Raw genomic sequence first — 14,296 nt, 5'->3', positions numbered from 1 at the left:
AATACATGCTAGCCTTGTTTTTAGCTATTGCTTTATTCCAGAAGTCCATTCCTTTCCTATCCATTCCTGAGTATGTGCGAAGTTATAAATATTAACCAATCTAGAGCATTTATTCTTATTTGCAGCCAAATAATAAATTTGTTGCAACAATCTTGCAAATGCAATTCCTCCCCCCCTCCCACTCTTGATTGAGTTAATCTTTCTTTTGCTACACTGATAAAACAGTTGTTAACTTGATGGCTGAGTGAAGACTGGTCTTTGTTCAAGCCTTGAGGAATGAGGAACACATTCAGAGTAAATTCAGACCTCTTAATGGATTCTAATTGTAAACACAAAAGATTCCCCTGAAGTATGAAAGGAAGAGGATGTTCATTGTTAAGATTGTAATGTTCTCCCCTTCCCCCTGCCATCCTTCTGATTCCGGGGAGGGGGGGGGGAGAAGCCGAACTTTTAGGCTTTTCCTCAGATTTCTCTAATTCGGTTGCTGAATCAGATCAGAGAATCTGATTCGTCTTTTTAAAAGCCTAAAAATGCCAAAAAGGGCATATTTTGGCTTTTTTCCAAACTAATGTTTACCGAATGCACACCCCTAACATACAGGTTGAAGATGCCAACATATGGCATGACAAGAATCAATCCTAAATTAGCAGAGTGGATCTGCTCTGGGTTCCAAGTAATACAAATTAATCAAATGGATATTAGGACAACAGTGAAGCATAGCTGGGCTAACCCCCTCCATTTTGCAAACCATGTCATGAGATAGAGACAGATGAACTCCCCCATCTGAGCTAACTTTTTCTGAGCTTTTTCTTCAGCAAATTTTGGGGAAAGCTTGGTCTTGTAATAAAACCTCCAGTCTAAACGCTTCCTTATCAACTGCCAGCTGCCCCAAGCCTTCCTGGTAGCTGACCCTTTTTGTTCTTATGAGGGATCCTGTTCTTTTATATATATAAAAACCTTCCAGTAACAGTGATGGAGGAAGGGCAAATGCTTACTGCTTGTTGGGCCTCACTAATAGAATTTCCCAGAACATGATTTCACCAGGAATTTGCAAACAGTTCAGAAGTTCTGGCAAACAACAGATTCCCAGGGATCTTTGCACAAGGAACTAATGAAGACTCAAAAGTCCTCTTCTTTGTACCTGTCCATTGCTGTTGCTGGAGATGTTTGGTAAGAAGTGGGTGGTGGTGGGATAGCTTAGAATGGGCAGACATTTATGAGCCAGGCTAAAATCCAACAGGGCTTGAGGTCAGATCACTGAAAACATGTCACTTGTAAGTTGTGCACATTTCTGATCCTCTCCAGCTCTGAAACTTAGCATCATTACCATCATCATCGCTACTTTCAGTCAACAGTGATAGATCCACATCATCCACATGAACTCACCATTAAGGGCTCAGAAAAATCTGGCAAATTTCCCACCAACAGACCCACCAAAGTACAGATCAACACTGTCACCAAACAGAGAAGCAACACTGCAACCGGCCACTCTGCGATCACTTGAGAAAAACTGCAACAAGCAAGAGGAAAACAAGAACTAATTTAACCTTTTTTTGAGACGTGGTAGGATAAAAATAAATGAAGCAGAACTAGGACTTTTTTCCTTTGGTGTTACCAGTTAAAAATTTCCTTGAAAAGGATAGTAATGGTGTGATCAACTGAATTAGCACATAAGACACCATGATAGGTCTGCCTGCCCCTGCACTTGTACCCAACAGTCTTGGCCTTAGTATATGAGCAGTACTGAAGTTCTGTTGCCCTCTACGCTAGAGGTCATAATCCTTGAACCCATGGGACCTTCTGGAATTTTTGAGAATTGGTTGTAGCTGACACAACAAAATGGCTGCATGGGGATAATTTCCATATGGCAGGGAAAGGAGCATGCAGTGTTGAAGCTGGAGAATAATTGATATTTCTGCTGAGAGTGGGTGGACCTTAAAGGGGGATTTGATAATAGGAAGGCATTTGGGAAGGCAATGGGAAGCTCCAAATGATGAGATACAGGGGATGTCAGGCTGGGGGGAATCAGCCAGTCATGGTGCAGGGGATGGTCTTTAGGTCCCTTCCAACTTCTTGATTCTATGATTCAATCCCCACCAGTAATTCTAAGGCAGTATACCAAGAAGGTTGATTTAACAAAGTAAATAGTGGTTCTTAGTGACTACTGCAACACCTGCTAGGGTTGCCAGGTCTCACCTGACTGCTGGTGGGGGGATGGTGCTCTTCCTCCCCAGGATTGTCTTTGTGCAATGATACCACCTGGAAATAATGTCATTGCACCAGGCACATTGCGTGGGGATGCTCTTGCACTTTCCAAAGGCGCGCCCCTGTGTGACATGCCCAGTGTGATGGTGTCACTTCTGGGTGGCGTCATCACACAGGGCACATAGAGTGCACCAGTGATCTTTGAGGGCAGGGCAGCCCCCACTGGTCAGTTCTGTGGTGGCGGGTTGGAGGCCCTGAAATCAGGGAAACCCCTGCCCCTGGTGGGGGATTGGGAACCTTAACACCTGCTTTTAGCTATCCCTTTCAGCATTCATATGATGTTGTAACTGAAAGGCAGGCAGGCAGGCAGCCAGGAAGTAGATTCTTTAACTGAAGTAAATTAACATCATCATTGGGCAGATAAAGAAGCTGAAGCATACAGAAGTAAAGTCACAGGTCCAAATCTCACACTGTGAGCTTGAAAGTTCAACCCAGCATGCTCAGCAGAATAGAAGCCAAATTTTACAAGACAAAGCCCTGTCTTCCTGATCAGAACACCTCTACTACTTTACGTCTTTTCATGCACAACAGAGTAAATACACATTAAAAGTTTTAGCATACAACTGTTGCTTCCCTATAACATATATACATAAGTTATTTTTGTGCTACATGAATCCTATAGTAATGTGATGGGAAATTACAATTGCTCAGCATGTGTGTGTGGTAAGAGTCTTTCTGTTGCTTTTTATGAACTGTTGTAATTGGTTTATAATACCTCTATATAAAATAATTTTATAGCTTAAATAATATATTAAATAATAAAACATAGTATATCACCACTTTGCATGTAATGGTGTTCTTTTAGGTATTTCTTTCATTTTCCACATTTAATTGTTGTGTCATGAATGAGGAAGCCCTCAACACCTTAGCCTGATCAAAAGAGCAACCAAAAAATCTGTTCTCAACTAAGACCAGAGCTTTTAGTACCCTGGCACCAATCTAGTGGAACTCTCTGCCAACTAACATCCATCCACAGGACTTGTAAGAGAGCTGTTCTAAGAGGTGTTTTGGTGAGGGCAGCAATGACATTTATCTGGTTGGCCCTCCTACGCCTTGCTTCCCCCCTGCAAGGCAGTGGCACAGCTAATAGCCTTGACTGCCATCTGATCAAGTTGACTTCTTGTAATTCTAATGCTTCAGTTTAAATTAGTATAAATGTGGTTGTTTTATCTATCTTTGTACACTGCCCCGAGACCTGATTACAGGGAAGCGCAGTATAAAAATCAAATGTAATAAATAAATAAATAAAATAAACAGCTGACCAAGTAAAAAACAATCATTATCTAGCAAAGATATACAGAAATTTAATGGCATGTTACAACAACTAACACTTTTTTTTATTTCACTATACCCTTTTATGGAGTACAGCCCACTTTATCAGATGCAGATGTAGTAGATTCTCTGTATGCAGACATTTTATATATGGGATTTAAGAAGGAAAAAGGAATTTTAAACTACAGGGCCAATAGGCCATGAAATACAGGAGGTACATGTGATATAACTATGTAAAATTCAAATATGAAGAAAAACACAGTGACCATTAGCAGTAAATGGTGAAAAGACAGTTTTCCTACTTTTGCTAAGCTAATTAATATCTGTGGGCTTTTGTCTAAGAAGAGGACATCTACTGAAATTGAATAAATCAATCAAATCAATCTGAAAGAAGATGGAAACAAAAACCCCCACTTCCAAACAGATGAGTTTTCAATGAAGATCTGTGAACTTGCTAAGGTTGCTGCAGCGCAGTTCTTTACTTGCCTGGGATGTCACCAAGAATAATACATTGTCTCCTTCCTAATAAAAGAGCATGAGGAGGAAAAATGGTAATGGGCTAGAAAGACAGGACATGATTGATATTCACCTACCTCTTTGGCATGCGGAATGCTTTGTCATGTCTGCAGAGAGAAAGATATTAACATGCTGATTATTAGTTTCATGTCAAGTGGAGTTCTTTGTTAATGAGACTGTTAACCCTCCTGGGCAGACAAAGCACAAAGTCGGAGCAACATAACACAGCACCAGCCAAAGCACTGTAGTTAGCAGGACAAGGCTGGTGTCTGGAGACAGTTGGTTTATTTACCCTCTTAGCTTACTGTGGGCCATTACCGAATAGGTCAATTAAACCTTCTGTTGAGCTGCAGCATCTGCTGCTGAGGAAATTTCTTTCTTTTTCATTCATCTGAATGGTTTCCCCCCCATTTGACAACTGGGGGCTGATTTTGGTAATCTGTTGATGGTGGTATGGATTTCTTTTAACAGATCTGGAGATTCATGGAATAATCTACTGAGATTTCCAATGGAGATAAATAGACACCATTTCTAGCTAGTTTGCTCTTTCAGGATCCTGACTATGATGTTTTCTCAGCAGAGGCCCCGGGGGGCTGTACTTTAAATTCTCCCACGCACAGCAGCTTACTTGATATTGCATTATATCAACTCAATTGCTCTTACTTCCCTATAGATAAGGTAAAGTACAAGGTTGTAATAAAGATGAATGAGCTGAGCTGCCACAGAGATCTATCATTGCAATGTCTCAAGAACAAGGCAAGCAGGAGCAAAGAGGTCAAGGGATCTCCACAGCAGCACTCTTGCCATGAAGGATATTCTATAACATTTAACTTTAGAAATGACATCTTGGACAAATTCAAAACTCAGCAACGTTTCACAATTCAAATTTGAGTGTGAATTGTAGATCACCAGATTTGGGCTTTGAAATTCACATCTGAGGATAACTTTTAAAAAGGGACACAAGCCATTTTGTGCCATGTGGATAGCGGTGCACCAGCATTGCTGTCTGTATACAAGAGGAAGGAGAGGAGTAGTCAGTGGAAGTAGAATTCCTTACATAGTACATGGAAGGAGAGAAAAGCAAGTGGGAAGGTACTGGAGGATTCCCCTTGAAATTTTGGTCTTGCTGATGAATTTAACTCAACAGTGCTGTGTATCAATTTTCTAAATCAATTTGTTGTGTGTGTGTTTTTATTAAATCCCCAAATGCAAGCAGCCTCCAAAACTGGGAATATTATAAAATTTTAAAAATGATGGAGAATATTAATTAGAATTTTCACAAATAGATTCAGTATAGAAGAATTTATTTGAGAATTTCTCCTTGGAGAGAAAACTCATGGTCATACTGCAGAAACAGCTCACAAAATAGCATAACTCCTCTTCCAAGACAGATGTATGGATTTAGATTTCAGACATCATATTTTCATGGTTGTTGAAAGGTGGGTTTAATTCCTAAGAGTGTGCTAAGAGTTTTAAAAAAGAAAAACTGGATTGAAGATCTTGAAGTTTCAGCTACTTATAAAGTTTAAGGATCAAATTAAGGTACATGTTGTTCTTAGGTGTATATCTGTGAAGAAAGTGTGAAGGGGGAAGTATGTGCTAAAAAATGAGTTCATGAACCTATCTGCTGCACATACATGTCTCTCAGGCTCATATATGCTATATGGTTGCAAAGTCATATTTGCCATTAAAATGCACACAAAAAATGGAATCACAACCAATTCCTGGTTTCTTGAATGAATGAATGACTGCAGTGCCGGATTAAATCCTGTGGAGGCCCTAGAGTTGCCAAGTCCCCAGCTTCCTGGAGTGGGGGACTTTCGCATGTGGAAAGCATGTGCGCAGTGTGATGACATCACTGGGAATGGTGGTGCCCATGCGGGGCCGCTCTAGGCGTTTCCAGGAAAACTCTATGGTTTTCCCGGCTGCTGTAGCCATTTGGGAGGTAAAAACTCTATGGTACCTATTGTACCACAGAGTTTTCCCTCCCAAATGGCTAGAGCATCTGGGAAAACCATAGAGTTTTCCTGGAAATGCCTAGAGCAGCCCTGCATGGCATTTCAGAATGACGTCATCGCGCCAGCGATGTAGGAGGAGGTTCCCCCTGCTGGCCCAATGTGAACTGGCAGGTTGGGAACCTCCCGGGCAAGGGATTCCCCACCTGGACCAGGGGCTTGGCAGCCCTAGGAGGCCCCTAGGCAGTCAAAATCTCACAAATTATCTCAGAGCCTGAGCACCCACCCCACTGCCCACAGCCCCCACTGCAGCCTGAAAGCACCTTCTTAAAAGACCCTTTTACTAAGCTGCGGGGGAGAGGCAGAGAAAGGCAAACTTGGTGACAACGCCAACAGCAGTTGCACCAGGCAAGTTGGGCAAAGAACAGCTCAGTTGCTGGCTCTGTGTGCAGGCTGGGAGGGATGCAAGCAGGAGGAAAACTGGGGGGGGGGGCAGCCTGGTGCTCCTAAAAGCGTGGGAGTCTATAGGCCAGTGCCTAGTTGGTCTAATTGTTAATCCAGCTCTGAATGAATGAATATATGCATATTGGCAGGTACTTTACAGCTGGAGGTGTACATTTAATTTTTTTTACATGTATAGAAAAAAAAAACACATGAGATGAGACAAGTTACTCCACAAAGCATGTGAAATGCTTCATATTCTTATATGAACCAACAGAAGTCGAAGGAGATATTCCATTTGCTGTCAACATGAAGCCTTACCTGACTGTAACAATGTGGTGTTGCATCCGCCGTAATTGCTGCTGGTCTTGTGGCCATTGTTTCCATCTGCTTTCAGTGGTCTCATGTTGAGGAGAGGATGACAGATCTCCACTGGAGTGATGGGAACACAACGTAGCTCTCTCCCCATGTCCAGGCAGATGGGGCAAGGCATAGCTGCTTCGGGTTTCTTGCTGGTTACAATGATAGTACAAGTGAGGCTGAAAAGAATCCTGGGAGCCAGATGGCACTTGGCCATTGGATCGAGTGGATATTGGAGCATGCATATGGCTCGACGAGGGCTGATGGTATCTCACTGAGCTGGGAGAAGTATCGATTGGGCAGTGATGGACTGGACATGTCCTTTCCCAGTTAACTCCACTGTGGCTCGACTCTGCCTTCCTGATCTCTGGCACATTAAGACAGTTTTGACAAGGTTCTGGGTTTATTTGTTCTCTGTCAAAAGAAAGGCAGTTTATGTGAATTCCCATCTTCCAGCCTTAGAAGATGTAATTAGAGACAGCATATGGATGTGGTTAGAGTGCAAGAGAATGATCCTTTGGACACTGCAGGTGAATCAATGCATTTGCATAAATTAAGCTATATATGGAATTAACAATGATAATCCATTGTTAAGGTAAGAGGCTGAATTTAGAAGAGTTTGATGGAAAACTGGTCTTTTCTGATTAATACTGGCCTTGTAAACTGTAGGCCCTTTTAAGAGCCTAATCATATGTTCTCAGTACTGCAGCTCTATACCTTGGGGAATGGGAAGCTTTATATCCAGGAAAAATTGTGTTCCTCTTTATGGTGCTACTGGACTTTTCCTGAACTTTTGTTTTGTAAACTGTGTTTTATTTATAGAATAGAAAAAAACAAAAGCTGTTAGCCTTCATGTTTACAAAGTAACATATGAAAGGACAGTTTCTGGTGGGTAGCTGTGTTCGTCTACAGTAGCATTTTGGAGACCAACAAGATTTTGGAATATAAGTAGGACTGCCAACTCCAGGTTGAGAAATACCTGGAGATCTGAAGAATGGAGCCTGGAGAGAGTGGGTTTGGGGGCTGGGAGGGACCTCAGCAGAGTAAAATGCCACAGAGTCCACTCCCCAAAGCAGCCATTTTCTTCACGTCATCTGCCAGACCACTGTAATAGCGAGAGATCTCCAGAGGCCACCTAGAGGTTAGCAGCCTTAGGTATGAGCTTTCAAGAGTCAAAGTTCCCCTCATCAAATATTGGTAGGGATGGAAATTCGTGAGCCCTTATAGCCCAATCTGGGATATAAGACTGATATATACAGGTTTAGGGATCTCCAGTCCTACTTGTATACAGGATGATTCCCTGTATCTCTTCATGTGTCTCCCTTCCATGTTCATCAACCACATGTCTGCTGCTTACTAAAGAATTTCCTTCTGAACCACCTTGTTTCTTGCCAGAATGGTAGTCCTTTAATGATTTGAAAATAGTGTCTGAATCCTCAGACTCAGTTTTGAGGTGTCTGTATTATTCTCAACAGCAAACTGTCTCCTTGTTCTTAAATATCTCAGCTGCTACACTGAGTTCAGATCCTATTCAAGCTATATTCTTTTGGTAAATCCCCACAGTAGATAATTTTCAATTCTGTGATGGTTTATATGCACCACAACATGATCTGTCTCTTGAGAGAAAATTCAAACTACTGAATCACTGTGATTTCAGAAAAACACAAGAAATCAACTTAGCAATTCTGCAGTCCATAAAGGTGTATTTCCAACTTGCTAGAAAGTTGAATCTGAAAAATAAAGAACTCCTGCAGGCTTAATGTAGTTTTTATTTACCAAGTCATATTCTCATACCTTCTCTTTCCTTCACAATGCCTGAGAAGACAGCAAACAACAAAATTACTGTATTTTTCTTTCTGCTGAAATATTTATCCTGTCAACACCTGTTAATTTTACACCTCAAGGATTCAGGGCCAGTGCTAGGTTTTCTGCGCCCATGGCGCAGGGTGGTAAAGCTGCAGTACTGCAGTTGGAACCCTCTGCTCATGACCTGAGTTCGATCCCAGCAAAAGCTGGTTCAGGTAGCCGGCTCCAGGTTGACTCAGCCTTCCATCCTTCTGAGGTCCCTAAAATGAGTACCCAGCTTGCTGGGGGGGAAAGTGTAGATGACTGGGGAAGGCAATGGCAAACCATCCTGTAAAAAGTCTGCCATGAAAACTTTGTGAAAGCAACATCACCCCAGAGTTGAAAACAACTGGTGCTTGCACAGGAAACTACCTTTACCTTTACCTTTAGACTCCCCTATTATAAAAATGAAGAGCACCAAACTTGAAAATTTAATTTCCTGATATTTAATTTTAATTTTTTTTAAAAAAATGTGATAAGTTATAAAAAATTGTGAGAATAAGTGCTTGTTGACCGGGCCAGGAAGGAGAGTGACAGGAGCAGACAAGATGGGAGCCCAAGTCACACATCATGGATAGAGGGGCAGCTTTGCTTTGCAGTTTGGTGGTGGGAGAGGATGAGGCAGCAGCGGTCAGGAGCCAGAATCACATGTCAGGGAGGGGATGTGCAGTGGCGCCCCTAGGTCAGGTGGTGCCCTAGGCAGGTGCTTACTTTGCCTACTCCCATGCACCAGCCCTGCAAGGATTTGATGTAGTGATTTTATCTACTGGTCAACATTTGCCTTTTGAATTTAGATCATACCGGCCTTCTGATGCAGGGGGAAATGCATCAAAATATTTAATTATTTCATTTATATCCCAACTTCCCCCCCAATGGGGACCCCAAATGGCTTGCACTGTTCTTCCCTCCTCCATTTTATCATCACAACAACCCTGTGAGGTAGGTCAGACTAAGAGTGTGTAAGTGGTCCAAGATCACCCAGTAAGTTTCCATAGCAGAGAGTTGAATCTGATTCTCTTAAATCCTAGTCCAACACTTTAACCACCATACCCCATACTGCATAATATATCATAACATATATTTATGTTCTGTGGCAAGGAAAAGGGGAGGAATCAGCTATTGATTTTTCCAAACCAAAATATAAAATTCCTTGGCAAGCATGTTAACTGGCAGCTTTACAGACCATGAATCATGATAGCAGTGACTGAGACGTTGCTATGAACTGGGATTTTTCCCCCATTGTCCATTTCTGGACAATCTAAAAGAAAAATCTAAAAGAAATAGGCTGACATTGTAAAACAAGCATACACAATGCTCATTGTGATTTGTACATAGGCCCCAAAACATTTTGAGTCACCTACAAGATCCTGCTAGAATCCTTTGACAATCAATTTCATTACTTTTTCTAAAAGTAAGTTTCTAGTTCTCTTGCTGGCATCAGTTTGAACATGTGTTAATAGAAATGTTAGGTTCTCATGCAAAGGGAGGTGGGTTTTAAAAAAGACCCAAGTTCTAACAAATGAAATTGTTTTCAAGCATTAGTTCAAAGATTCCACATTTGAATGCAAACAATTCAGAAAAAAATTAAAGAATAAATGGAGGATTTGTGTTTGCCAAGTGTAGTTTCACACCTGCTTGTTTAAGCAAAATGACAGGCCAATTAACTGCCTGCTAAGTCAATTAGTGCTGGCTTTCCAGTTCATTAAATATTTTTGTTACAGCCTTCCCTGCTGAACCAATTGACCAGCTCTATGTGTTAACAGCAATTTATGTATCTTTTTATTAGGGCAGCACATTACTACAATTTTCTAAGCAACAAACAACATGACAGGGCTCTTTAATCTTCATGTGGTGCTCTAAAAAAATAAGTCTGCAATAATGTTCTACATATTGTCATCTATTAATTTCTTGGTGATGATGCAACTGAAAAGAGCAACCAGAAGAGACTGGGGTGCTCAGTGATTCACACTTATAGCTGATCTATGCATTCAGCAATGCTGGGTCTATGGTGTGACATGTGAGTGGAGCTGTTCTCCCATCCACAAAACAGTGGCAGCCTGCAGCTTCAAAGTGGCAGTCTGACAGCTCCATTTTGTCTAGCCCAGCTGGATGCAACAAAAGAGAAAAACAAGAGAGAGATTCAGCTAAGCAGAGAGCAAAGAAAAGGTGGGAGTCAAGAGCTCTACATTTTGTATTTCAGCAGCTTGTGTGCCTCTAATTTGTCCCTCTATCATTTTCATAGACCAATATGAAAAAGATGCCTGTTCTGATCAGAAAGGGAGGAGGCGAGAACAATGTATGTTGCTCTGAGCTCCTTGGAGGAAGTATAAAATGTATTATATAATCCTAATTTGCCGAGAAGTAGGCAGGAGAAGGGAGGCAAAGACAAAGGGAACAGCTGAGGGAAACTGTTTGGGATGTTTGCAAAGGAAGTTAGCTGTACACAGCATTGATTGGCTGGTACCTGTGTTGTCACAAACACACCCCCTTGAAACAGTTTTCAATTTAATTCAAAAATTGATGAATATTCAATTGCATAAATGGTCTTTGTAATTTTTTTTAAAAATAAAAAGAACCTGAAACATGGATGGAAGGGCAAGACAGCATCTGATTTGTTGGTCTATCCTTGCTAAAAGCACAGTGATGCTAGGCATACCCCTGGAGGAGTAAAAATGAACATAGTGTCCTGTGTGAACATGTACCCATTGAAATGGTGGTGCTCAAACCCAGGCATGTTTACTTGGCAGTAATATCTGTCTGCAATTTGTGTCAGGGAATCCTGACCTGACTCTTGGCAGATGTATCATCTAGATTGTCCCTAAGAAACATAGTGCCTAAGAAACAAAGTGCCAAAAGAGTAATAATAGTATTGAGGGATGAAAAATAATAAAGAGAAATTTCAAAGACAGGAGATATGTCAAATTGTGGAACAATTCTATAAAAAGTTATATGAAATTAAACAAACCCAAAAGGAAGATCTAGAAGAATATCTTAAACAGAATAACCTTAATAAATTTACAGATGAACAATGGAAAATTCTGGATGAACCGATAACGATAAGAGAAGTGGGAGAGGCAATAGCATCCCAAAAGAATGGTAAATCTCCTGGCCCAGATGGTCTACCTGCAGAATTTTACAAAGCCTAAAGACTGTTTACTGATACCATTTAAACATCTTATAGAAATGATTCAAAAGGAAACTGAAATACCAAGCTCATGGCAAGAAACTACAACATCCCTAATCCCAAAAGAGGGTGCAGACTTGAAAGATATAAAAATTTTTAGGCCAATTTCCCTTTTGAATGTGGATTATAAAATTATTGCTTCAATATTGGCACAACGTCTGAAGAAAGTTTTGTCAGTCGCTATACATCAAGACCAGGCAGGATTTCTTCCTAGAAGATATTTGAAAGACAATGTTAGAACAATATGTAATATAACAAAATATTATGAGAATCATCCAGAGAAACAATTGGCTCTAATCTGTTTGTATGCAGAGAAGGCCTTTGACAATGTACATTGGCAATTTATGCTACAACAACTGAATGGTATGGAGTGTGGCGAGAACTTTTTGAGAATGATACAATCAATATACTCTTCCCGAAGTGCAAAGGTGATGGTGAACTATCAGAATCAATTGTTATCCAGAAGGGTACAAGACAACTATCACTACTTCTTCTTATCATGTTTAGAGATATTGAATAATCAAATAAGAGAAGACCCAAATATTAAGGCGGCAGTGATCAAGAATGAACAATACAAATTGAGAGCTTTTGCAGACGATTTGGTTTTTGTACTAGAGCAACCATTGGACTCAATTGATCATTTGACAAATAAGATTAATCAATTTGGTTATTGGGCAGTATTGAAAATAAACTATGGCAAAATGAAATTTTTGGCCAAGAATATAACAGAACAAATTAATCTTTTTCAATAGAAGTCAGGATTCTCCCATGAGAAGAAAGTGAAATATTTGGCCACCTGTTTCAAATAAATGTAGCAATTTAAAGATGGACAATTACGATAAATGGCTTAAAGAGATTAAAAAGGATTTGCAAAAATGGCAGGATTTGAACATATCATTAATGGGAAGAATAGCCGCGATAAAAATGAATATTTTGCCAAGATTGCTATTTTTATTTCAAACCATTCCGGTGCTCTTAATTAATGTGTTTTTTCAGGAAATGAACAAAATGGTTTTGGAGTATATTTGGCAAAAGAGAAAACCAAGAATTAGATTAAAAGCATTACAAGACTCTAAAACAAGAGCAGGCCTGGGTCTTCCAGACTGGCAATTCTACTACAGAGCTTCAGTGGTGTCCTGGGTGAGAGATTGGGTATTATTGAAGGATAGGAGACAGTTATTGTTAGAGGGACATGAACTTACCTTAGGTTGGCATGCATATTTATGGTATCAAAGACTAGAAGGACATTCTAATTTAAAAAACCATTGGTTCCGGAAATCTCTGTATCCTACATGGACATGGTTAAAACTGAGAATCTATCAAAAAATTCCAAGACGGGTCTCTCCAGCTGAAGTGTTCACACCACCAAATCTTATAAGACCAAATCAGAAATATAAATATGAAGAATTGTTGAAACAAGATAATCACTTGAAGTCCAAAGAAGGGTATGGATATTAAAATGAGTTGGTGGCTGAGAACACAAATAGAGTCTAGATATGCCAAACACAAGATAATAGGTTTTAATATGGAATAATATCCATTTGATAAAATTTTCCTGGGCCCTCAGGAGAAACTGATTTCAAAATTATATTCATATCTATTACAGATGAAGATGGAAGACGAGATTGTAAAAGACTGCATGGTCCAGTGGGCTATGAATGTGGCTCGTAATATTACGTTAGATGAGTGGAAGAAGCTGTGGAAATCTAATATCAAATTAACTAAGTTAATAGCTTTTAAGGAAAACCTGTATAAGATGTTTATAGATGGTATGTAACACCTCAGAAACTTCTAAAATGTATTCCAATATGTCTAACAAGTACTGGAAATGTACAAAATATGTTGGGGTCATTCTATCATATGTGGTGGACCTGTGAAGTGGTGAAAGACTATTGGAAGATGGTGCATGAATTATTACAGAGAATTCTGAAGACACAGATTCAATTTAAACCAGAACTGTTTTTATTGAACATATATCCTAGTAATTATACAAAAGAAACAAGACATTTAATTTATTTTATTTATTCTATAATTTATATCCCGCCCTTCCCACAAAGTGGCTCATATTAATACAGCAGCTAGGATTTTACTTGCACAGAAATGGAAACTTCAGGAAATTCCTATGAGATCGGACTTGATGGGGAAAATATTGGAAATGGTGGAGATGGACTACTTATCCCAGCTGCTTGTTGGGAAATCTAAAGAAGAAGCAAGAAAATATTGGGAGAAGTTATATGTGTGGTTAGATACTTAAGAGTTACTGATGTGAACTTCTATTTCTACTTTTTTACTATATATACTATATATACTAGAAATACAATCTAAAAAATAGATAGTTTAAACGAGGACTTACAATCCTTACAACATTTTATATAGATGATGGTGATATGATCTGAAGTGTGTAACAATATACTAAAAACATCTTATTCTACTGACTTACTGACATGCAGAATGGATT

General features: G+C 39.9%; 1 protein-coding gene across 1 annotated transcript in view; it reads right to left on the bottom strand.

The window, feature by feature from the left end:
* DISP2 (dispatched RND transporter family member 2) overlaps positions 1-14,296 on the bottom strand; it is a 36,136-nt gene that overhangs the window by 10,215 nt on the left and 11,625 nt on the right. Inside the window, exons 2-4 of the mRNA XM_060262347.1 lie at positions 6,771-7,223; positions 4,131-4,160; positions 1,387-1,510 (exon numbers count right to left, since the gene is read on the bottom strand). Coding sequence (XP_060118330.1) covers positions 1,387-1,510; positions 4,131-4,160; positions 6,771-7,223 — 607 coding nt within the window. The remainder of the gene's footprint in view (positions 1-1,386; positions 1,511-4,130; positions 4,161-6,770; positions 7,224-14,296) is intronic.

This window comes from Heteronotia binoei, chromosome 21 (assembly GCF_032191835.1).
Source record: "Heteronotia binoei isolate CCM8104 ecotype False Entrance Well chromosome 21, APGP_CSIRO_Hbin_v1, whole genome shotgun sequence".
Classification (NCBI taxonomy): Eukaryota; Metazoa; Chordata; class Lepidosauria; order Squamata; family Gekkonidae; genus Heteronotia; species Heteronotia binoei.
Note: the sequence above shows the minus strand (reverse complement) of the source record. Positions and strands in the feature narration are given on the sequence as shown.